The sequence below is a fragment of the Anarhichas minor genome, unplaced genomic scaffold (assembly GCF_050575085.1).
Source record: "Anarhichas minor isolate MPS153535 unplaced genomic scaffold, ASM5057508v1 ptg000044l, whole genome shotgun sequence".
NCBI lineage: Eukaryota > Metazoa > Chordata > Actinopteri > Perciformes > Anarhichadidae > Anarhichas > Anarhichas minor.
Genome location: NW_027466490.1, coordinates 620,001 through 643,935, shown reverse-complemented (window position 1 = coordinate 643,935; position 23,935 = coordinate 620,001). Strand labels below are relative to the sequence as shown.

The window sequence follows — 23,935 nt, the reverse complement described above, 5'->3', positions numbered from 1 at the left end:
AATGTAAGTCCACTTTTATATGTAATTATCAAAATAATTTAAACATAATTTAATAGGTGTAGCTGCATCGCTAAATGTGAGCTAAACGAAATACAATCTTATTGATTGAGACAGCTGAGTAGGGAGTTCAACATTTGGGGAATACTCTTATTGTTCAGATGGATATCAACATCTAATATCTGTTAAGTTCAGAGCTGGAGTCAGGACTTTGCTAGCTTAGCTTAGCTTAGCGCTTGTTCCAGAACTCCCTCTAATTATATTTGTGTGCAGACTAAACAAGTGTGACTCATAAATTAGTGACATGTTAGTTTTATGTGTATTTTTAACCTCACACAGAGCTAGGCTACCTGTTTCCCCTCTGCTTCCAGTCTTTATGCTATGCTAGGCTAACGTAACAATCCTCTTCTCGGCAATAAAGTCAACGAGTATTTCCTAAAAAATCTTTTAACAATTCCTTAAACTTCCTAAGACACCAAAGTCTGTTAATATTTGGATGCAGTCTTCTGCTAAAGTCATAAAAGATATTTTCTATCTAGTGTGCACAGGTTATTAATCTATACGAGATATAAATAATATGAATATTTCAGGACTTCAGGGTGATTTATCTGAGTGATCTGTAGGTCTGAAGCCATCGGGACAAATGGGGGAACTCTAAAAAAGCCTACTTGTCTTTTCTTTGGGATGAAAATGGTTGAATTGAAAGATGTTGTAACACCTGAACCTTCTTCTTCTGGTGGATTAAATGGATTTTATTGACATGGACTCATCTCGTGGACGTATTCTAGTCCTCAAGCTGGATTTAAAGTTTGTTTTCAGAGTAAAAAGCACATTTCAGCTTTGAAGCGTCAAACATTCGTGGACGGCTGAAATAAATTCAGCATCGATGCAAAAAGGTTTTAACGACGGATGTCTCATCTTCTAGAGCTGGAACTTAATCTTCAACTTGATTAAAAGCTGATTTCTTTCTTTCTTTAACTTAATTTTGGAGTGAAAATGCAAATAGCCGACCCTGTTAGCTGAACCTTCATCATCCATCACTGCTTGATAATGTGACATATGCAACCACTTTCCTTTTGTAAAGATACCTTTTGAATTTAGGGAAACGGGAAAAAAAATCATAGAAACATATTTTTGAGGATCATATTGTTAATTTCTGGTTGTAAAATAAATAAATAAGGGTAATTATTATTATTACTGTTGCTAGTGCACATGTGCTGTAATTGTTATTGATGGTGTCGTAAATCATCTTATTCTTTCAGTAGTTTCCATAACAAGTTGTCGTCTCTTATGTTAAAGCTCCACATGATATTTTTCTAAAGCGTTCCAACATGCATGAGAAGTGATTAAAGGATTTACTTCTAAATTGAAGAACTTCTAAGGATGATAATTCTTATGTTTGATTTGTTACCGGTTGTGTTTGTATGGATTAAAAATATGAATTATTGAGGATGGTGTTGAAGAAGAGAAGCTTCTATGGTTTTAGTGCGGTGCGGTGTCTGAGTAAATAAAACATTGTCCTAAAACACTCGAACAAGTCTGGATCTCTCCTTCCTCTTTGATAACTCTTATAGAGCTGGTTCAGGTTTATAGTTAGGGCTGGATCAGGTTTATAGTTAGGGCTGGTTCAGGTTCATAGTTAGGGCTGGTTCAGGTTTATAGTTAGGGCTGGCTCAGGTTCATAGTTAGGGCTGGTTCAGGTTTATAGTTAGGGCTGGCTCAGGTATATAGTTAGGGCTGGTTCAGGTTCATAGTTAGGGCTGGCTCAGGTTCATAGTTAGGGCTGGATCAGGTTTATAGTTAGGGCTGGTTCAGGTTTATAGTTAGGGCTGGATCAGGTTTATAGTTAGAGCTGGTTCAGGTTTATAGTTAGAGCTGGTTCAGGTTTATAGTTAGAGCTGGTTCAGGTTTATAGTTAGAGCTGGTTCAGGTTTATAGTTAGGGCTGGTTCAGGTTTATAGTTAGGGCTGGCTCAGGTTTATAGTTAGGGCTGGTTCAGGTTTATAGTTAGGGCTGGCTCAGGTTTATAGTTAGGGCTGGTTCAGGTTTATAGTTAGGGCTGGCTCAGGTTTATAGTTAGGGCTGGCTCAGGTTTATAGTTAGGGCTGGATCAGGTTTATAGTTAGGGCTGGTTCAGGTTTATAGTTAGGGCTGGATCAGGTTTATAGTTAGGGCTGGATCAGGTTTATAGTTAGGGCTGGCTCAGGTTTATAGTTAGGGCTGGTTCAGGTTCATAGTTAGGGCTGGCTCAGGTTCATAGTTAGGGCTGGATCAGGTTTATAGTTAGGGCTGGTTCAGGTTTATAGTTAGGGCTGGATCAGGTTTATAGTTAGAGCTGGTTCAGGTTTATAGTTAGAGCTGGTTCAGGTTTATAGTTAGAGCTGGTTCAGGTTTATAGTTAGAGCTGGTTCAGGTTTATAGTTAGGGCTGGTTCAGGTTTATAGTTAGGGCTGGCTCAGGTTTATAGTTAGGGCTGGTTCAGGTTTATAGTTAGGGCTGGCTCAGGTTTATAGTTAGGGCTGGTTCAGGTTTATAGTTAGGGCTGGTTCAGGTTTATAGTTAGGGCTGGCTCAGGTTTATAGTTAGGGCTGGCTCAGGTTTATAGTTAGGGCTGGATCAGGTTTATAGTTAGGGCTGGTTCAGGTTTATAGTTAGGGCTGGATCAGGTTTATAGTTAGGGCTGGATCAGGTTTATAGTTAGGGCTGGCTCAGGTTTATAGTTAGGGCTGGCTCAGGTTTATAGTTAGGGCTGGATCAGGTTTATAGTTAGGGCTGGCTCAGGTTTATAGTTAGGGCTGGCTCAGGTTTATAGTTAGGGCTGGATCAGGTTTATAGTTAGGGCTGGATCAGGTTAATAGTTAGGGCTGGATCAGGTTTATAGTTAGGGCTGGCTCAGGTTTATAGTTAGGGCTGGCTCAGGTTTATAGTTAGGGCTGGCTCAGGTTTATAGTTAGGGCTGGATCAGGTTTATAGTTAGGGCTGGATCAGGTTTATAGTTGGGGCTGGTTCAGGTTTATAGTTAGGGCTGGTTCAGGTTTATAGTTAGGGCTGGTTCAGGTTTATAGTTAGGGCTGGCTCAGGTTTATAGTTAGGGCTGGATCAGGTTTATAGTTAGGGCTGGCTCAGGTTTATAGTTAGGGCTGGCTCAGGTTTATAGTTAGGGCTGGCTCAGGTTTATAGTTAGGGCTGGATCAGGTTTATAGTTAGGGCTGGTTCAGGTTTATAGTTAGGGCTGGATCAGGTTTATAGTTAGGGCTGGCTCAGGTTTATAGTTAGGGCTGGCTCAGGTTTATAGTTAGGGCTGGCTCAGGTTTATAGTTAGGGCTGGTTCAGGTTTATAGTTAGGGCTGGATCAGGTTAATAGTTAGGGCTGGTTCAGGTTCATAGTTAGGGCTGGTTCAGGTTCATAGTTAGGGCTGGTTCAGGTTTATAGTTAGGGCTGGATCAGGTTTATAGTTAGGGCTGGATCAGGTTAATAGTTAGGGCTGGTTCAGGTTCATAGTTAGGGCTGGTTCAGGTTTATAGTTAGGGCTGGATCAGGTTTATAGTTAGGGCTGGCTCAGGTTTATAGTTAGGGCTGGATCAGGTTTATAGTTAGGGCTGGTTCAGGTTCATAGTTAGGGCTGGTTCAGGTTCATAGTTAGGGCTGGTTCAGGTTCATAGTTAGGGCTGGATCAGGTTTATAGTTAGGGCTGGATCAGGTTAATAGTTAGGGCTGGTTCAGGTTCATAGTTAGGGCTGGTTCAGGTTCATAGTTAGGGCTGGCTCAGGTTTATAACGTTTGGGAAATACTCTTATTGTTCAGATGGATATTTTTGGATAGTTTGATTTTGATATGTGATATGTTAAATAATCTCACATGTGGAGAAACAGACTTCACAATAATACACATAAATAATAAATGTTTTCTCATCTTTGTTTAACCCCGACCCGCCTCATCTGCAGAGTCTGGTCACTAAATCAAACGTCCACAGTTGATCCTGCTTTAATGTTTCATAATTTTTTGCAGTGAGACAGATTTTATTAAATATTCAACACCATGCAAATGTTTTAACAACCAATAGACACAAAGATGTTCACTTTAAAGATGTTCAGATGTTTTTCGCTTCTTCACTTCATGTTCTCCTTAAGTGAAAAAAACTCAAAGTCCCAGAATGCTTTGAGCTCCTCAGGTTTCCTTTAGAGTTCAGAAGGTTTTTTATCACATTTGATAGTTTTATTCCTCGTTTCTATCATAATAATAATAGTTTTATAATCCCTTATCCTGGTCCAGATCAGGTCTGTGGATGAAGTCCGTTATCCTGGTCCAGATCAGGTCTGTGGCTGAAGTCCGTTATCCTGGTCCGGATCAGGTCTGTGGATGAAGTCCGCCATCCTGGTCCGGATCAGGTCTGTGGATGAAGTCCGTTATCCTGGTCCGGATCAGGTCTGTGGATGAAGTCAGTTATCCTGGTCCAGATCGGGTCTGTGGCTGAAGTCCGTTATCCTGGTCCGGATCAGGTCTGTAGATGAAGTCCGTTATCCTGGTCCGGATCAGGTCTGTGGATGAAGTCCGTTATCCTGGTCCGGATCAGGTCTGTAGATGAAGTCTGTTATCCTGGTCCGGATCAGGTCTCAGTAACCAGGAAGTGAGAGACCCTTTCAGGACAGTCGCTCCATCTCAAACCGTTGTTCTCCGGGTTTGGAGGTGGTCTCGGGTCTGTTTGGGTCTTCGGTTGAGGGGCCGTGTGTGACGGTGAGGGGGGCCGAGTCCTCCGGGTCCTGGTTCGGGTCCGGCTCTGGAGACTTCCTCCCGTAGTAAAGCGCCCAGAGCAGCGTGAGGGTGAGCGCCATGGCGAGGATCTGAGCCACGCCGATGGACACGCCCAGGAAACGCAGCGCCTGCAGCTGCTTCGTCCCTCGAATGAAGCCGTAGATCTTTGGACCGCAGCCCTGAAACAAAACCACAGAAGAAGAAAGAACTCAAAACTACAGGAAGTATTCTTTCAGTGCCAGGCTTCTTCGAGGCTTTTATTGTGAAACATCTGCAGGAAATGATGAAGGTTTCCTTGACAGAAAGTCTGAAAACAGCAACAGAAAATAGAAAATCATTTTTGAACAATAATAATTAAATAATCATTTTTAATCCTTTTATTTGAGAATTTATAAAGTACATTTTTATAAATGATATTATATATTTATTATATATATTATATTGTATTTATTATTTGTGTTTCAGTTGTTGCAGATTCTTTTTAAAGTTTAACTTAAATTTCTTCTCTTCAGGGACTTTTATTCAAATATAACTGGGTTTTATAAATACATAATTTAACATCATTTTTATTATATTTTATTATTATATTATTTATATTTCATTATTATAGTAATTTTACTGGAACATTCATAGTTTTTTCAACTTGAACACCAATAAATGAACTCAAATGAATTAGTGAACAGCAGCAGGAAGTTTCTAATTATACATATTAAATAAATAAACTTTTACTTGACTTTTTCAAAAGAAAATTCAATTTGATTTAATATCAATATCTGTATGTATTTCTTTATTGTTAATCTTTCAGATGGTGATGATGATGAAGAGGAGGAAGCAGACACAGAAACCAGTAGAAAAGCAGATCAAATAAAAAAGACGTCTCTGATTGGACGACAGCAGCCGTGGCTCCGATTGTCTCTCGTCCAATCAGAGGCGGCGGTGCCTCACCTCTTGGTGCAGGTCGCTGAGGTCGTGGTAGTGGGCATGGCGAGCACATCCTGGATACTGATTGGAGCAGCAGGAGTCAGGAGGCCACTCCATCTCTGTCATCTCCAGCCAATCAGTGAAGTAGATCACCCCGCAGCATTTAAACTGAGGACAACACACACACAGACACAGACCTGTCAGCTCAGTGTGTGTGTGTCTGTGTGTGTGTGTGTGTGTGTGTGTGTGTGTGTCCTCTGACCTCTGTCTGGAAGCTGTTCCAGGTGTGTGTGAGCCACTGGTAACGCTGCAGGCCGAAGTTCTGCATCCGAGACTTCAGACTGATCATATCAGAGCGCTGGACCGACGGCTGAAAGACAGACAGGGAGAGAGAGAGAGATATCTGTCCATGGATCTCTCTCTCTCACTTCGCTCCTCCCTTTGCTTCGGTGTCGGAGAGCTGCGGTGGCCTACAAGTAACGTGGGAGCAATGGGGGCTCTGTCTCACACCACTTTTGAGATGTTGTATTAATATTATTGTTATATTGATATTGTTGTGTATTGATGTTATTGTATGTTTAATTTTTTGATGCTTTGGCAATACTGTTTTTTTAACTTTCATGCCAATAAAGCAAATTTGAATTTGAGAGAGAGAGAGAGAGAGACAGAGAAAGAGAGAGACAGAGAGGGAGAGAGACAGAGAAAGAGAGAGACAGAGAGGGAGAGAGACAGAGAAAGAGAGAGAGAGAGAGAGACAGACAGAGAAAGAGAGATTTGATTTTTAGAAAACCTTTATTGTCTTTGAACATGTTTCTTTACCATTTAAGACGGTTAAACAAATAAAGTCCAACAAACAGAACCGTGTCTTTGATTGTCTTTAGACTGTGAGATCTTTTCCTCACTGAGCTCCATCTTTGTTCAGTTCTTTGTCCACTTTGTGAACTATCTTCTTTAGTCTGAAGCCTTCCTGCTGAGTGAGACCTCCTCTGTCCTTGCTCCTCATGTGAGCTCTGGCAGAGCTGGAGAGCTTCTCTTTGTCAGAGAGGTAGTCCTCCACTTTGGCTCCTCTCACGTTCTTACTCCTCCTCAGATACTCCTTTATTATCTCCACGCTGTAGTCTCTAGAGCTCCTACAGCTGCCAGCACCGTGTTTAGAGGGCTCACTGTCAACAGCAGAGTCCTCCTCCCGACTAGACTCAGAGTCCTCTTCCATACTGGACTCAGAGTCTTTCTCCAGACTGGACTCACACTCTGCTGCTCCTCCACTTTCTTTCGTTGCCACTTTCTTTGCCTGTGAGCTTCCGCTGTCTCCTCTCTGTTTCCTCTTCAGCTGAGGGGCTTTGAGCTGCTCCTCGTCTGCTTCCATGTCCACCTCCCTAGCTGTCTCCACCTGTCCTCCAATACTCTCCCTCACCTGCTGGACCTCACTTGCCCCGTCCTTCACCACCTCTTGTCCCCCACTTTCCCTCTCTTTTCTCACCTCCTGTACCCCACTTGTCCCCTCCTCCCTCACCTCCTGGGTCTCACTTGTCCCCTCTTCCTGTAACCCGCTCGTCCCCTCCTCCCTCCTCTTTTGGACCCCATCTGGCCCGTCCTGTCCATCTTGCTTGTCCCCTCTGCCCTCCTCAGTACCTGTCTGGTTCTGGTTCTGGTCCTTATGAGAGCTGTTTTTCTCAGGACACGTTCTGCTCTGATGACCCACTTTTCCACAACTGAAACACTTAAAATCATCAGTTGTTGCATAAATGACGTAGTCGAAGTCATCGACCCTGATCTTGAACACTAGGTTGAGTCCCTTGCTCCTGTTGTTTGGGATCATGAGCAGCTGTCTCCTGTGAGACACCACGTGCTTCAGGAGAGGAGACCTGCACCCAGAGGACACCTTCTTCACCCCAGACACTATCCTCCCGTGTCTCGATAGTTCTCTGGTTATGTCTTCATCTCTGATGAACGGTGGGACGTTGGACACGGTTACCTTCACCGCCGGTGTGCAGAGAGGGTACACGGGGAAGAAGTTATCGCCCACCTCGATCCCGTTGTCAATCACCACTTCCGCATTTCCGATGGCGTCTAAAAAGATGACCACGGCATTGTTCATTCGGGCAGCGGACTTCACGCTGCTGTGGCCAACAAGTTCACCCACAGCCAGGCTGCATTCCTCCACTGACACCGGGAACGTCGGCGGGATCTTTATGCCGTGTTTCCTCGTGAGTTCGGTCATGTCCATGGTGGCGTTCAGCACGCCGACCAGCTCGCGCTGATCGACTGCAACCACTCACAAAGACCCTAAAACCAGCTAAATGTCAAATCTCAAACAGGCTCCGTCAACTCCACACTCCTTCCACTCAGAGAGAGAGAGAGAGAGAGACAGGGAGAGTAAGAGAGAGAGAGAGAGAGAGAGAGACAGACAGGTAGAGAGAGAGAGAGAGATGAACACACTGAGAACACCTTCCCACTTGAATAACAGAATATATTGTTAATCAATAGTGGTAATAACAGCATTAGTAGTAGTCAGTATAGTGGTAATATTAGTGAAAATAGTACATGCCCCCATGAAATTTATGTCAAAATTATTATTATTATCAGTATTGTACATGTATAAATCATGGTAGGTGTTCTTTATATTTGTCTCACTATACAGGTTCATTTTGATTGTTTTTTCTAAATGCGCTCATTTCATATAAGCTGCTGGAACATTCAAGGTCTCCACTCCTCAACCTTTGAACTGAAAAGTGGAAACCCTGAATTCATGAAATCTATCAAAGACGTTGATATAATTGTGTTAACAGAAACATGGTGTCAAAATGATTTACTCACTCACTGTCCTCCAGGATATAATGAAGTCATAGTGCCCTCTATCAAATTTCAAAACATACGCAAGGGCAGAACATCGGGGGGGATTTTGGTGTGGTATAAAGGAGACCTTTGCCATAAGATCTCACCAGTAAAACAGGGTAAATCACACATCTGGTTAAGGTTACACCAAACTCTGGGCATAACTGATAGGGATCTATATCTCTGTGCTATCTATATAACCCCAGTGGATTCTCCTTATTATGAAGAAGACATTTTTGAAACTCTTCATTCAGAAATCGCCTGTTTCCAGGCCCAGGGAAACGTGCTTCTAACTGGATCTAAATGGACGAACAGGAATTGAACCTGATGTCATCGACCCACAGGGCAACAACCATGTGTTTGGTCAAACTCCCTTATTTACCACACCAACCATCACCCACCGGAACAACCTGGACTCTGGAATAAATAAAAGTGGCAAGGAGATCGTGCATCTCTGCCGGGCCTTAGGCCTGTACATAGTTAACGGTAGGTTCAGAGGGGACTCTTTAGGAAGATTCACATACTCCTCAGCTCTTGGATCTAGTGTCGTAGACTATGCAATCACTGACATGGACCCCTCCACTATCAGTGCATTCACTGTCAGACAACAATCCCCCCTCTCAGACCACAACCAAATAAATCTGTTCTTTAAACTCTCAGGTCAAATGAATGACATAAAAAAAGAACCCAGTAAGCTGTTTAAATTAAATGCTACTTACCGATGGGCCCCAGACAGTGGAGACAAATTCATCATGGCCTTGAACTCACCTGATTTGATAGATGACATATCAATATATGACCAACAACAATATATCCACACCAGAGACGGTGTAAACAAGGCCATTGATGATATCAATATGATATTTCACAGGGCAGCTATTAAAGCTGACCTTATAAAACAAACACGGAAGCCTGTAAAAAGGCAAAACACGGAAAAATGGTTTGATCAAGAATGCAAGAGCATCAGAAAAGACCTGAGAAAAATAGCAAATGAAAAACATCGCCAACCAAACAACCCAGCCCTACGCATTAGGTACAATGAAATTTTAAACACGTATAAATGTACAATTAGGAACAAAAAACAAAACTATACCCACATGAAACTTGAAGATATTGAGAACGCCATTGATCAAAATCAATTCTGGGATATGTTGAACAAATTCAACACAAAGCAGCCACAGGCATTACCCATCCAAGATGGTGACATCTGGAGAGCACATTTTGAACATTTGTACAAAGATATACCAATAAATCAAACTAACTCAGACCAATATATTACAAAAGAAAAACTCCAAACATTAGAAGAAATAATTAAAGACAACCAGAACCCCCTTGATTTCCCAATGACTTGGGAAGAACTGAGCACACAGACAAAGTGTCTCCGGCCAAGGAAAGCTTGTGGTCCAGACAGCATCAAAAATGAGATGCTCAAATGCAGCACCCCAGAGATGCAGGGTGCAGTGTTGAAGTTGTTCAACATCATATTACAGTCAGGGTGTTTTCACTTGCCTCACTTGCCCCGTCACTTGCCCCGTCCTTCCTCACCTCTTGTCCCCCACTTGTCCTCTCTTCTCTCACCTCCTGTACCCCACTTGTTTCCTCCCCCCTCACCTCCTGAGCCCCACCCGTCTCCTCCACCCTCACCTCCTGGGTCACACTTGTTTCCTCCACCCTCGCCTCCTGTGCTCCACTTGTTCCCTCCTGTCCGTCCTGCTTGGCCCCTCTGCCCTCCTCAGTACCTTTCTGGTTCTGGTCTTTGTTTGAGCCGTTTTCCCCAGGACAAGCTCTACTCAGATGTCCTTCTTTCCCACAACTGTAACATTTAAAATCATTAGTCGTTGCAAAGAGGACGTAGTCAAAGTCCTCTACTGTGATTTTGAAACTGAGGTTGACCACTCTGCTCCTGTTGTTGGGGATCATGAGGACATGTCTCCTGTGAGACACCACGTGCTTTAAAAGCGGAGACTTAAAGCCAGAGGACACTCTCCTAACCGGAGACACCACCTTCCCATGTTTGGACAGCTCTTTGATTATGGCATCGTTTCTTATGAATGGTGGCACGTTGGACACGGTGACTTTCACTTCCGGTAAGGTGAGAGGATACGTGGGCAGGAAGTGTTCACCCACGGAGATCCCGGTCATCAACACCACTTCCGCAGTTTTTATGGTATCTAGAAAGATGACCACAGCTGCGTGAAGTCCGCAGCGCAGCGACAGTCGACAAGCTCCCCCACTGCCAGGCTGATTCCTCCACTGAACATCCCTGGTTAATACACACTAATACCCACTACACTATCATATACAACATTACACTATCATATACAACATTACACTATCATATACCCCACTACACTATCATATACAACATTACACTATCATATACAACATTACACTATCATATACCCCACTACACTATCATATACAACATTACACTATCATATACAACATTACACTATCATATACAACATTACACTATCATATACAACATTACACTATCATATACCCCACTACACTATCATATACCCCACTACACCATCATATACAACATTACACTATCATATACAACATTACACTATCATATACCCCACTACACTATCATATACCCCACTACACCATCATATACAACATTACACTATCATATACAACATTACACTATCATATACAACATTACACTATCATATACCCCACTACACTATCATATACAACATTACACTATCATATACAACATTACACTATCATATACAACATTACACTATCATATACAACATTACACTATCATATACCCCACTACACTATCATATACAACATTACACTATCATATACAACATTACACTATCATATACAACATTACACTATCATATACCCCACTACACTATCATATACCCCACTACACCATCATATACAACATTACACTATCATATACAACATTACACTATCATATACCCCACTACACTATCATATACCCCACTACACCATCATATACAACATTACACTATCATATACAACATTACACTATCATATACCCCACTACACTATCATATACCCCACTACACCATCATATACAACATTACACTATCATATACAACATTACACTATCATATACCCCACTACACTATCATATACCCCACTACACCATCATATACAACATTACACTATCATATACAACATTACACTATCATATACCCTACTACACTATCATATACCCCACTACACTATCATATACAACATTACACTATCATATACAACATTACACTATCATCTACCCCACTACACTATCATATACCCCACTACACTATCATATACAACATTACACTATCATATACAACATTACACTATCATATACCCCACTACACTATCATATACAACATTACACTATCATATACCCCACTACACTATCATATACCCCACTACACTATCATATACAACATTACACTATCATATACCCCACTACACTATCATATACAACATTACACTATCATATACCCCACTACACTATCATATACCTCACTACACTATCATATACAACATTACACTATCATATACAACATTACACTATCATATACCCCACTACACTATCATATACCTCACTACACTATCATATACAACATTACACTATCATATACCCCACTACACTATCATATACCCTACTACACTATCATATACAACATTACACTATCATATACAACATTACACTGTGAAGAAAAATATCGACAAATCACTATTTAACGCTATCAAACACGCTCCGTCAACTCAACACTCCTTCCACTCAGAGAGAGAGAGAGAGAGAGAGAGACAGATAGAGAGAGGTAGAGAGAAAGAGAGAGAGGTAGAGAGAGAGAGAGAGAGAGAGAGAGAGAGAGAGATAATCAGTATGATAAGGTATCATGTGTTGTGTATTTGTTGTGTACTTGTCATGTTGTTGTTGTGTTGTTGGGTATTTGTTGTGTAGTAGTAGATGTTATGTTGTGTATTTCTTTTGTACTTGTGTTGTTGTTGTTGTGTACTTGTGTTGTTGTTGTTGTGTAGTTGTGTAGTAGATTTGTAGTAGTTGTGTACATGTTGTGTACTTGTGGTATTGTGTGTCTCACAGTGAAACAGGATCTGATCTGAGACCAGTGATCCGTTCATTTCTGTTTATTCTTAGAAGTGAGACGTGTTGGAAACTTAACACTGCAGCTGCTCACTAGCTGCTCTCTGATTGGTCCGTTTCACACGTCCAGAGGTGGGTCAAATACTCTCTAAATACTCATTAAATAATCACTAAATATTCATTAAATACTCTCTAAATATTCATTAAATATTCATTAAATACTCTCTAAATAATCATAAAATATTCATTTAATAATCACTAAATAATCATTAAATACTCTCTAAATATTCATTAAATAATCACTAAATATTCATTAAATACTCTCTAAATATTCATTAAATAATCACTAAATATTCATTAAATAATCACTAAATATTCATTAAATACTCTCTAAATATTCATTAAATATTCATTAAATATGAATTAAATAATCATTAAATATGAATTAAATAATCATTAAATAGTCATTAAATAACCATTAAATAATCATTAAATACTCTCTAAATATTCATTAAATAATCACTAAATATTCATTAAATACTCTCTAAATATTCATTAAATAATCATTAAATACTCTCTAAATATTCATTAAATAATCACTAAATATTCATTAAATACTCTCTAAATATTCATTAAATAATCACTAAATATTCATTAAATAATCACTAAATATTCATTAAATAATCATTAAATATTCATTAAATAATCATTAAATATTCATTAAATACTCTCTAAATATTCATTAAATAATCACTAAATATTCATTAAATACTCTCTAAATATTCATTAAATAATCATTAAATATTCATTAAATAATCATTAAATATTCATTAAATAATCATTAAATACTCTCTAAATATTCATTAAATAATCACTAAATATTCATTAAATACTCTCTAAATATTCATTAAATAATCACTAAATATTCATTAAATACTCTCTAAATATTCATTAAATAATCATTAAATATTCATTAAATAATCATTAAATATTCATTAAATAATCATTAAATAGTCATTAAATAACCATTAAATAATCATTAAATACTCTCTAAATATTCATTAAATAATCATTAAATAATCACTAAATATTCATTAAATACTCTCTAAATATTCATTAAATATTCATTAAATACTCTCTAAATAATCATAAAATATTCATTTAATAATCACTAAATAATCATTAAATACTCTCTAAATATTCATAAAATAATCACTAAATATTCATTAAATACTCTCTAAATATTCATTAAATAATCACTAAATATTCATTAAATAATCACTAAATATTCATTAAATACTCTCTAAATATTCATTAAATATTCATTAAATATTCATTAAATAATCATTAAATATGAATTAAATAATCATTAAATAGTCATTAAATAACCATTAAATAATCATTAAATACTCTCTAAATATTCATTAAATAATCACTAAATATTCATTAAATACTCTCTAAATATTCATTAAATAATCATTAAATACTCTCTAAATATTCATTAAATACTCTCTAAATATTCATTAAATAATCACTAAATATTCATTAAATAATCACTAAATATTCATTAAATACTCTCTAAATATTCATTAAATAATCATTAAATATTCATTAAATAATCATTAAATATGAATTAAATAATCATTAAATAGTCATTAAATAACCATTAAATAATCATTAAATATTCTCTAAATATTCATTAAATAATCATTAAATAATAACTAAATATTCATTAAATAATCACTAAATATTCTCTAAATTGTCACTAAATATTCATTAAATAATCATTAAATAATCAATAAATATTCATTAAATACTCTCTAAATAATCATTAAATATTCATTAAATACTCTCTAAATAATCATTAAATATTCATTAAATATTCATTAAATAATCACTAAATACTCATTAAATCAGAGGTCTTCAACAGGGGGTCCGCGACCCCTAGAGGGTCCGTGGAGGTACTGCAGGGGGTTCGTAAAATTCTTGGTTAATTAGACAATTTTTCACATTTTTTCCTCTTTAAAAAAATATATATATTATTTCATTTTTTTACCCCAAACATGAATGTGTCCATTATTTTAATAGTTCAGTTTTTTATGAAAGATAACAGGTATGTTTATGCATGGCAGTGGCACTAATAGGCCATCACTCATTTTTCATTTCCACATTTATGTTTAAAATGAAAACATCAGTGTGAATAGCTTGTATGATGATTATCATGCAATTGACAGACAATGTTGATATTGGCATTAGTATCAGCTGACAAGGTGTGTTTATAAATGGCAGTGGCACGGCCTCCCTACTCACTGTACCTTGCACATGTTTAAAATAAAAACATGAATATATGAACCTGTGTATTATTTGAATAGCTTAGTATTGAATGCACAATAAAGAGGTATGTTCTCTAAATAATAATTAAATATTCACTGAATATTCACATATGTATAGATAAAATAACTACAACAGAACATGATTTAATATGATGATGTTTAGCACACTGAGTGTAAACACCAGTGAGTTGTGTGTTGTCACCTCGTCGTAGGTCCACACAGCACTGGCCAACTCCACACAGAAGATCACCAGCAGGCTGCAGAAGTACTGAAACACAAGAAGACTAAATGAGTTCAGTCTGTGTTTCACCGCTGTTTAAGCTAAGCTACGCTACCTAGCATTACCTTTTGTTCTCCATTACATTATGCTAAGCTAAGTTCAAGTACTTTATACAACATTCAATTCCACTTTGACACAGTTACAGCATCTCAACATCAGATCCATCCTGTAAAAGGTAAAAAGTTCTCTTTCTTTACTGGCTCCTTCTAAATGATGTCATCGTTATTTACACAGGTGTGTGTCGGGGGTGCACTTCCTGTCTCTGCAGGTAAACCATCATCCCATCTGAAGCTGCTCTGTGTCTACACGTCTCCTGTTTCAGGGACAATCTTATCTCTGCTCTGGGGGGGACAATAGAGATACCTGACACCTGGCCCCGCCTCCCTCAGGTGACAGCAGACAGGTGACCTGAATCACAGACCGAACCCCCTTAAACACCGGCGGACATAGTGACCTCTGTCCAGGTAGACCTGGACTCTCAGGTGTGTGTTATTTATCATAGGTGGACCACCTGCAGCCAGGTGTTCAACAGGTGATCATGTTTGATTGATCCTGAACCTACAGAGTCTGAGTCCAGTAGCAGGATTAAGACGTACCCAGGTCAGCAGCAGCAGGTTACACCTGAGGGTCCCACAGTAACCCACCATGGCCACGATGAACAGGAAGCAGCACACGGTGATGATGACGGGGTGGACGGCTGGAGAGTACGTGAGGACGGCTGCTTCCTCCAGCCTGGAAACACATTCAGGTTTATCTCTACCTGGTCTCTGGTTTACCTGGACTCTGATCAGATACCTGGTCTCTGGTCTGCTGTGGTACCTGGTCTGTGGTCTGATACCTGGTCTCTGGTCTGATACCTGGACTCTGATCAGATACCTGGTCTCTGGTCTGACTGGGATACCTGGTCTATGGTCTGATACCTGGACTCTGGTCTGACTGTGGTACCTGGTCTCTGGTCTGATACCTGGACTCTGGTCTGACTGGGATACCTGGTCTCTGGTCTGATACCTGGACTCTGGTCTGACTGTGGTACCTGGTCTCTGGTCTGATACCTGGACTCTGGTCTGACTGGGATACCTGGTCTCTGGTCTGATACCTGGACTCTGGTCTGACTGTGGTACCTGGTCTCTGGTCTGATACCTGGACTCTGGTCTGACTGGGATACCTGGTCTCTGGTCTGATACCTGGACTCTGGTCTGACTGTGGTACCTGGTCTCTGGTCTGATACCTGGACTCTGGTCTGACTGGGATACCTGGTCTCTGGCCTGATACCTGGACTCTGATCAGATACCTGGTCTCTGGTCTGACTGGGATACCTGGTCTCTCGTCTGATACCTGGACTCTGATCAGATACCTGGTCTCTGGTCTGATACCTGGACTCTGGTCTGACTGGGATATCTGGTCTCTGGTCTGATACCTGGTCTCTGGACTCACCTGGTGTGGGCTGTGAGGGTCAGGACGGTGTTCAGAGAGTCTCTGATCCAGGCTGCTACTCCCAGCACACATGCTGACATCAGCTGGACACCCACACACACACACACACACACACACACACCCACACACACCCACACACATACACACACACACCCACACACACCCACACACATACACACACACACACACACCCACACACACACACACACACATACACACACACACACACACACACACACATACACACACACATACACACACACACACACACCCACACACACACCCACACACATACACACACACACACACACACACACACACCCACACACACCCACACACATACACACACACACACACACCCACACACATATACACACACACACACATATATACACACACACACACACACATACACACACACACACACACACACACACACACACATATATACACACATACACACACACACACACACACACATACACCCACACCCACACACACACACATACACCCACACACACCCACACACACACACACACACACACCCACACACACCCACACACATACACACACACACACATATATACACACACACACACACATACACACACACACACACACACACACACACACATATATACACACACACACACACACACACACACACATACACCCACACCCACACACACACACACACACACACACACACACACACACACACACACACACACACATGGATCAGTTTCTGCTGCCTACAAATAACATCCCGAATGTCAAACATGCCAGACGGACGGACAGACAGTGGCCTACTCTACCAGACTTTAACTTACAGTCAAACTTTATACTTTAAACTTTAACTGCAAACGTAACCTTTTATTGCAGGTTTTAACTTTCACTGTAAAATCACATTCTGAAAAACACAGTTTAGTTTGGAATGAAATAAGAGATTAGAAACGTAGATAAACACGAGTTCGTGTGTTTTAGTGAGATGATGTTTCACATCCAGGATGTCTCTTAACTATCATTATTGATCATAACTCTGGTTAATAACTTCCTTCTTAACTATTATTATTGATCATAACTCTGGTTAATAACTTCCTTCTTTACTATCATTATTGATCATATCTCATCATACCCAGAACAGCAGGTTGAGCGCGTACAGCAGACACCGGAGACACCTCACCGCGTCCTTCCGAGCCATCCCGACCGGAGCTCCGGCGTCCTGCTCATGTGAGTCCGGGGCACCATGGCAACATGCTCACCGCAGACACACAACACGGAGCCCGGAGACACGACCGTGGAGATTATCGCTCATTAAAGCGGAGCCTCTTCTCTGCTCCGTGCGTAAAAATACAGGCATTCCGCTCCACACGTGCGCGCGTCTCTCACGGACGGACTCGGCTCTGTCCGGAGTCTGGTTTCAGCAGCTCGGGTTTATCCGTGAGAAGCTCCGGGAAAAAAAGCTTCCACAACAGGTGGTTTCTTACTTTCCCTCTGAACCCCGCCGGGATGATGGAGCGCGCGGCGGCGCTGACGTTTCCAGATCCGTCATCACTCACTTAGTGGTCGGTTTAAAAAACACGGTTCTACACGGAGTCACGCGCTCACACTTCAGTAGTTATGTGATCCAAAGACTTCTCACTGAAACTCCAGCGATGAAAAGCTAGAATGTAACACCAAATAACGTGTCAAACGTCCGCTAGTGCGCGTTATATCCTCACAAGTCTGACTTTACGCGTCAACGTTCCGCTGCGTCACAGCGCCGAACGGTCGAGATGAAGTCCGCAGAGTTTGTGGGCACTGGAGAGGGGGGGGGCTGTCCCGGACCGTCCTGCCGCTTCTTCTTCTTCCTCCTCACTAATTAAATGCGTGCTTCCCTGCCCCCGTCTGTCAGCGGTCCTGGGGGAGGACAGAGGAATGTGTCCGCCTCCAGATCCGCAGAGCCGCGAGGTCATCGGGCTGAGAGGGTTGTTGTGTTCAAGAGACACGAAGGAGGACGAGATGCGTTCAGGGACACAAGCTATGAGAGATACAGTATTTATACTTTTAGTACATTAGTACATAAACTACATGAGAGATACAGTATGTATACTTTTAGTACATTAGTACATAAACTACATGAGAGATACAGTTTGTATACTTTTAGTACATTAGTACATAAACTACATGAGAGATACAGTATTTATACTTTTAGTACATTAGTACATAGACTACATGAGAGATACAGTATTTATACTTTTAGTACATTAGTACATAAACTACATGAGAGATACAGTATTTATACTTTTAGTACATTAGTACATAAACTACATGAGAGATACATTATTTATACTTTTAGTACATTAGTACATAAACTACATGAGAGATACAGTATTTATACTTTTAGTACATTAGTACATAGACTACATGAGAGATACAGTATTTATACTTTCAGTACATTAGTACATAGACTACATGAGAGATACAGTATGTATACTTTTAGTACATTAGTACATAAACTACATGAGAGATACAGTATTTATACTTTTAGTACATTAGTACATAGACTACATGAGAGATACAGTATGTATACTTTTAGTACATAAACTACATGAGAGATGTAGTATTTATACTTTTAGTACATTAGCACATAAACTACATGAGAGATACAGTATTTTTACTTTTAGTACATTAGTACATAAACTACATGAGAGATACAGTATTTTTACTTTTAGTACATTAGTACATAAACTACATGAGAGATACAGTATGTATACTTTTAGTACATTAGTACATAAACTACATGAGAGATACAGTATTTATACTTTTAGTACATTAGTACATAGACTACATGAGAGATACAGTATGTATACTTTTAGTACATAAACTACATGAGAGATGTAGTATTTATACTTTTAGTACATTAGCACATAAACTACATGAGAGATACAGTATTTTTACTTTTAGTACATTAGTACATAAACTACATGAGAGATACAGTATTTTTACTTTTAGTACATTAGTACATAAACTACATGAGAGATACAGTATTTATACTTTTAGTACATTAGTACATAAACTACATGAGAGATACAGTATTTATACTTTTAGTACATTAGTACATAGACTACATGAGAGATACAGTATTTATACTTTTAGTACATTAGTACATAGACTACATGAGAGATACAGTATGTATACTTTTAGTACATTAGTACATAAACTACATGAGAGATACAGTATTTATACTTTTAGTACATTAGTACATAAACTACATGAGAGATACAGTATTTATACTTTTAGTACATTAGTACATAGACTACATGAGAGATACAGTATGTATACCTTTAGTACATTAGCACATAAACTACATGAGAGATACAGTATTTATACTTTTAGTACATTAGTACATAAACTACATGAGAGATACAGTATTTATACTTTTAGTACATTAGTACATAAACTACATGAGAGATACAGTATTTATACTTTTAGTACATTAGTACATAGACTACATGAGAGATACAGTATTTATACTTTTAGTACATTAGTACATAGACTACATGAGAGATACAGTATGTATACTTTTAGTACATTAGTACATAAACTACATGAGAGATACAGTATTTATACTTTTAGTACATTAGTACATAGACTACATGAGAGATACAGTATGTATACTTTTAGTACATTAGTACATAAACTACATGAGAGATGCAGTATTTATACTTTTAGTACATTAGCACATAAACTACATGAGAGATACAGTATTTATACTTTTAGTACATTAGTACATAAACTACATGAGAGATACAGTATTTATACTTTTAGTACATTAGTACATAAACTACATGAGAGATACAGTATTTATACTTTTAGTACATTAGTACATAGACTACATGAGAGATACAGTATGTATACTTTTAGTACATTAGTACATAAACTACATGAGAGATACAGTATTTATACTTTTAGTACATTAGTTCATAAACTACATGAGAGATACAGTATGTATACTTTTAGTACATTAGTACATAAACTACATGAGAGATACAGTATTTATACTTTTAGTACATTAGTACATAGACTACATGAGAGATACAGTATGTATACCTTTAGTACATTAGTACATAAACTACATGAGAGATACAGTATTTATACTTTTAGTACATTAGTACATAAACTACATGAGATATAGTATGTATACTTTTAGTACATTAGTATGAACATAAACTACGTGAGAGATACAGTATGTATACATTTAGTACATTAGTATGGACATAAACTACATGAGAGATACAGTATGTATACTTTTAGTACATTAGTATGAACATAAACTACATGAGAGATACAGTATTTATACTTTTAGTACATTAGTACATAGACTACATGAGAGATACAGTATTTATACTTTTAGTACATTAGTACATAGACTACATGAGAGATACAGTATGTATACTTTTAGTACATTAGTACATAAACTACATGAGAGATACAGTATTTATACTTTTAGTACATTAGTACATAAACTACATGAGAGATACAGTATTTATACTTTTAGTACATTAGTACATAGACTACATGAGAGATACAGTATGTATACCTTTAGTACATTAGCACATAAACTACATGAGAGATACAGTATTTATACTTTTAGTACATTAGTACATAAACTACATGAGAGATACAGTATTTATACTTTTAGTACATTAGTACATAAACTACATGAGAGATACAGTATTTATACTTTTAGTACATTAGTACATAGACTACATGAGAGATACAGTATTTATACTTTTAGTACATTAGTACATAGACTACATGAGAGATACAGTATGTATACTTTTAGTACATTAGTACATAAACTACATGAGAGATACAGTATTTATACTTTTAGTACATTAGTACATAGACTACATGAGAGATACAGTATGTATACTTTTAGTACATTAGTACATAAACTACATGAGAGATGCAGTATTTATACTTTTAGTACATTAGCACATAAACTACATGAGAGATACAGTATTTATACTTTTAGTACATTAGCACATAAACTACATGAGAGATACAGTATTTATACTTTTAGTACATTAGTACATAAACTACATGAGAGATACAGTATTTATACTTTTAGTACATTAGTACATAGACTACATGAGAGATACAGTATGTATACTTTTAGTACATTAGTACATAAACTACATGAGAGATACAGTATTTATACTTTTAGTACATTAGTTCATAAACTACATGAGAGATACAGTATGTATACTTTTAGTACATTAGTACATAAACTACATGAGAGATACAGTATTTATACTTTTAGTACATTAGTACATAGACTACATGAGAGATACAGTATGTATACCTTTAGTACATTAGTACATAAACTACATGAGAGATACAGTATTTATACTTTTAGTACATTAGTACATAAACTACATGAGATATAGTATGTATACTTTTAGTACATTAGTATGAACATAAACTACGTGAGAGATACAGTATGTATACATTTAGTACATTAGTATGGACATAAACTACATGAGAGATACAGTATGTATACTTTTAGTACATTAGTATGAACATAAACTACATGAGAGATACAGTATTTATACTTTTAGTACATTAGTACATAAACTACATGAGAGATACAGTATGTATACTTTTAGTACATTAGTATATAAACTACATGAGAGATACAGTATGTATACTTTTAGTACATTAGTACATAAACTACATGAGAGATACAGTATTTATACTTTTAGTACATTAGTACATAAACTACATGAGAGATACAGTATTTATACTTTTAGTACATTAGTACATAGACTACATGAGAGATACAGTATTTATACTTTTAGTTCATTGTACATAAACTACATGAGAGATACAGTATTTATACTTTTAGTACATTAGTACATAAACTACATGAGAGATACAGTATTTATACTTTTAGTACATTAGTACATAGACTACATGAGAGATACAGTATGTATACTTTTAGTACATTAGTACATAAACTACATGAGAGATACAGTATTTATACTTTTAGTACATTAGTACATAGACTACATGAGAGATACAGTATGTATACTTTTAGTACATTAGTACATAAACTACATGAGAGATACAGTATGTATACTTTTAGTACATTAGTATGAACATAAACTACATGATAGATACAGTATGTATACTTTTAGTACATTAGTACATAAACTACATGAGAGATACAGTATGTATACTTTTAGTACATTAGTACATAAACTACATGAGAGATACAGTATGTATACTTTTAGTACATTAGTACATAAACTACATGAGAGATACAGTATTTATACTTTTAGTACATTAGTACATAAACTACATGAGAGATACAGTATGTATACTTTTAGTACATTAGTATGAACATAAACTACATGAGAGATACAGTATGTATACTTTTAGTACATTAGTATGAACATAAACTACATGAGAGATACAGTATTTATACTTTTAGTACATTAGTTTGAACATAAACTACATGAGAGATACAGTATTTATACTTTTAGTACATTAGTACATAAACTAAATGAGAGATACAGTATGTATACTTTTAGTCCATTAGTACATAAACTACATGAGAGATACAGTATGTATACTTTTAATACATTAGTACATAAACTACATGAGAGATACAGTATTTATACTTTTTGTACATTAGTACATAGACTACATGAGAGATACAGTATTTATACTTTTAGTACATTAGTACATAAACTACATGAGAGATACAGTATTTATACCTTTAGTACATTAGTACATAAACTACATGAGAGATACAGTATTTATACTTTTAGTACATTAGTACATAGACTACATGAGAGATACAGTATTTATACTTTTAGTACATTGTACATAAACTACATGAGAGATACAGTATTTATACTTTTAGTACATTAGTACATAAACTACATGAGAGATAGAGTATTTATACTTTTAGTACATTTGTATGAACATAAACTACATGAGAGATACAGTATGTATACTTTTAGTACATTAGTATGAACATAAACTACATGAGAGACAGTATTTATACTTTTAGTACATTAGTACATAAACTACATGAGAGATACAGTATGTATACTTTTAGTACATTAGTACATAAACTACATGAGAGATACAGTATGTATACTTTTAGTACATTAGTTTGAACATAAACTACATGAGAGATACAGTATGTATACTTTTAGTACATTAGTACATAAACTACATGAGAGATACAGTATTTATACTTTTAGTACATTAGTACATAAACTACATGAGAAATA

The 23,935-nt window shown here is 37.5% G+C and overlaps 1 protein-coding gene across 3 annotated transcripts in view; it reads right to left on the bottom strand.

The window, feature by feature from the left end:
• Nucleotides 1-3,966: 3,966 nt before the first annotated feature.
• tspan12 (tetraspanin 12) overlaps nt 3,967-23,935 on the bottom strand; it is a 21,299-nt gene continuing 1,330 nt past the window's right edge. For 2 of the 3 annotated variants that reach the window (XM_076111243.1, XM_076111245.1), the window contains exons 2-8: nt 17,779-18,663; nt 16,644-16,726; nt 15,806-15,941; nt 15,132-15,197; nt 5,934-6,041; nt 5,696-5,839; nt 3,967-4,929 (exon numbers count right to left, since the gene is read on the bottom strand). In XM_076111243.1, the coding sequence (XP_075967358.1) occupies nt 4,639-4,929; nt 5,696-5,839; nt 5,934-6,041; nt 15,132-15,197; nt 15,806-15,941; nt 16,644-16,726; nt 17,779-17,844 (894 nt within the window). In that variant the 5' untranslated portion in view covers nt 17,845-18,663 and the 3' untranslated portion in view covers nt 3,967-4,638. Of the gene's footprint in view, nt 4,930-5,695; nt 5,840-5,933; nt 6,042-15,131; nt 15,198-15,805; nt 15,942-16,643; nt 16,727-17,778; nt 18,763-23,935 lie in introns of those variants that run through there. The other variant, XM_076111244.1, reaches the window with a different exon arrangement.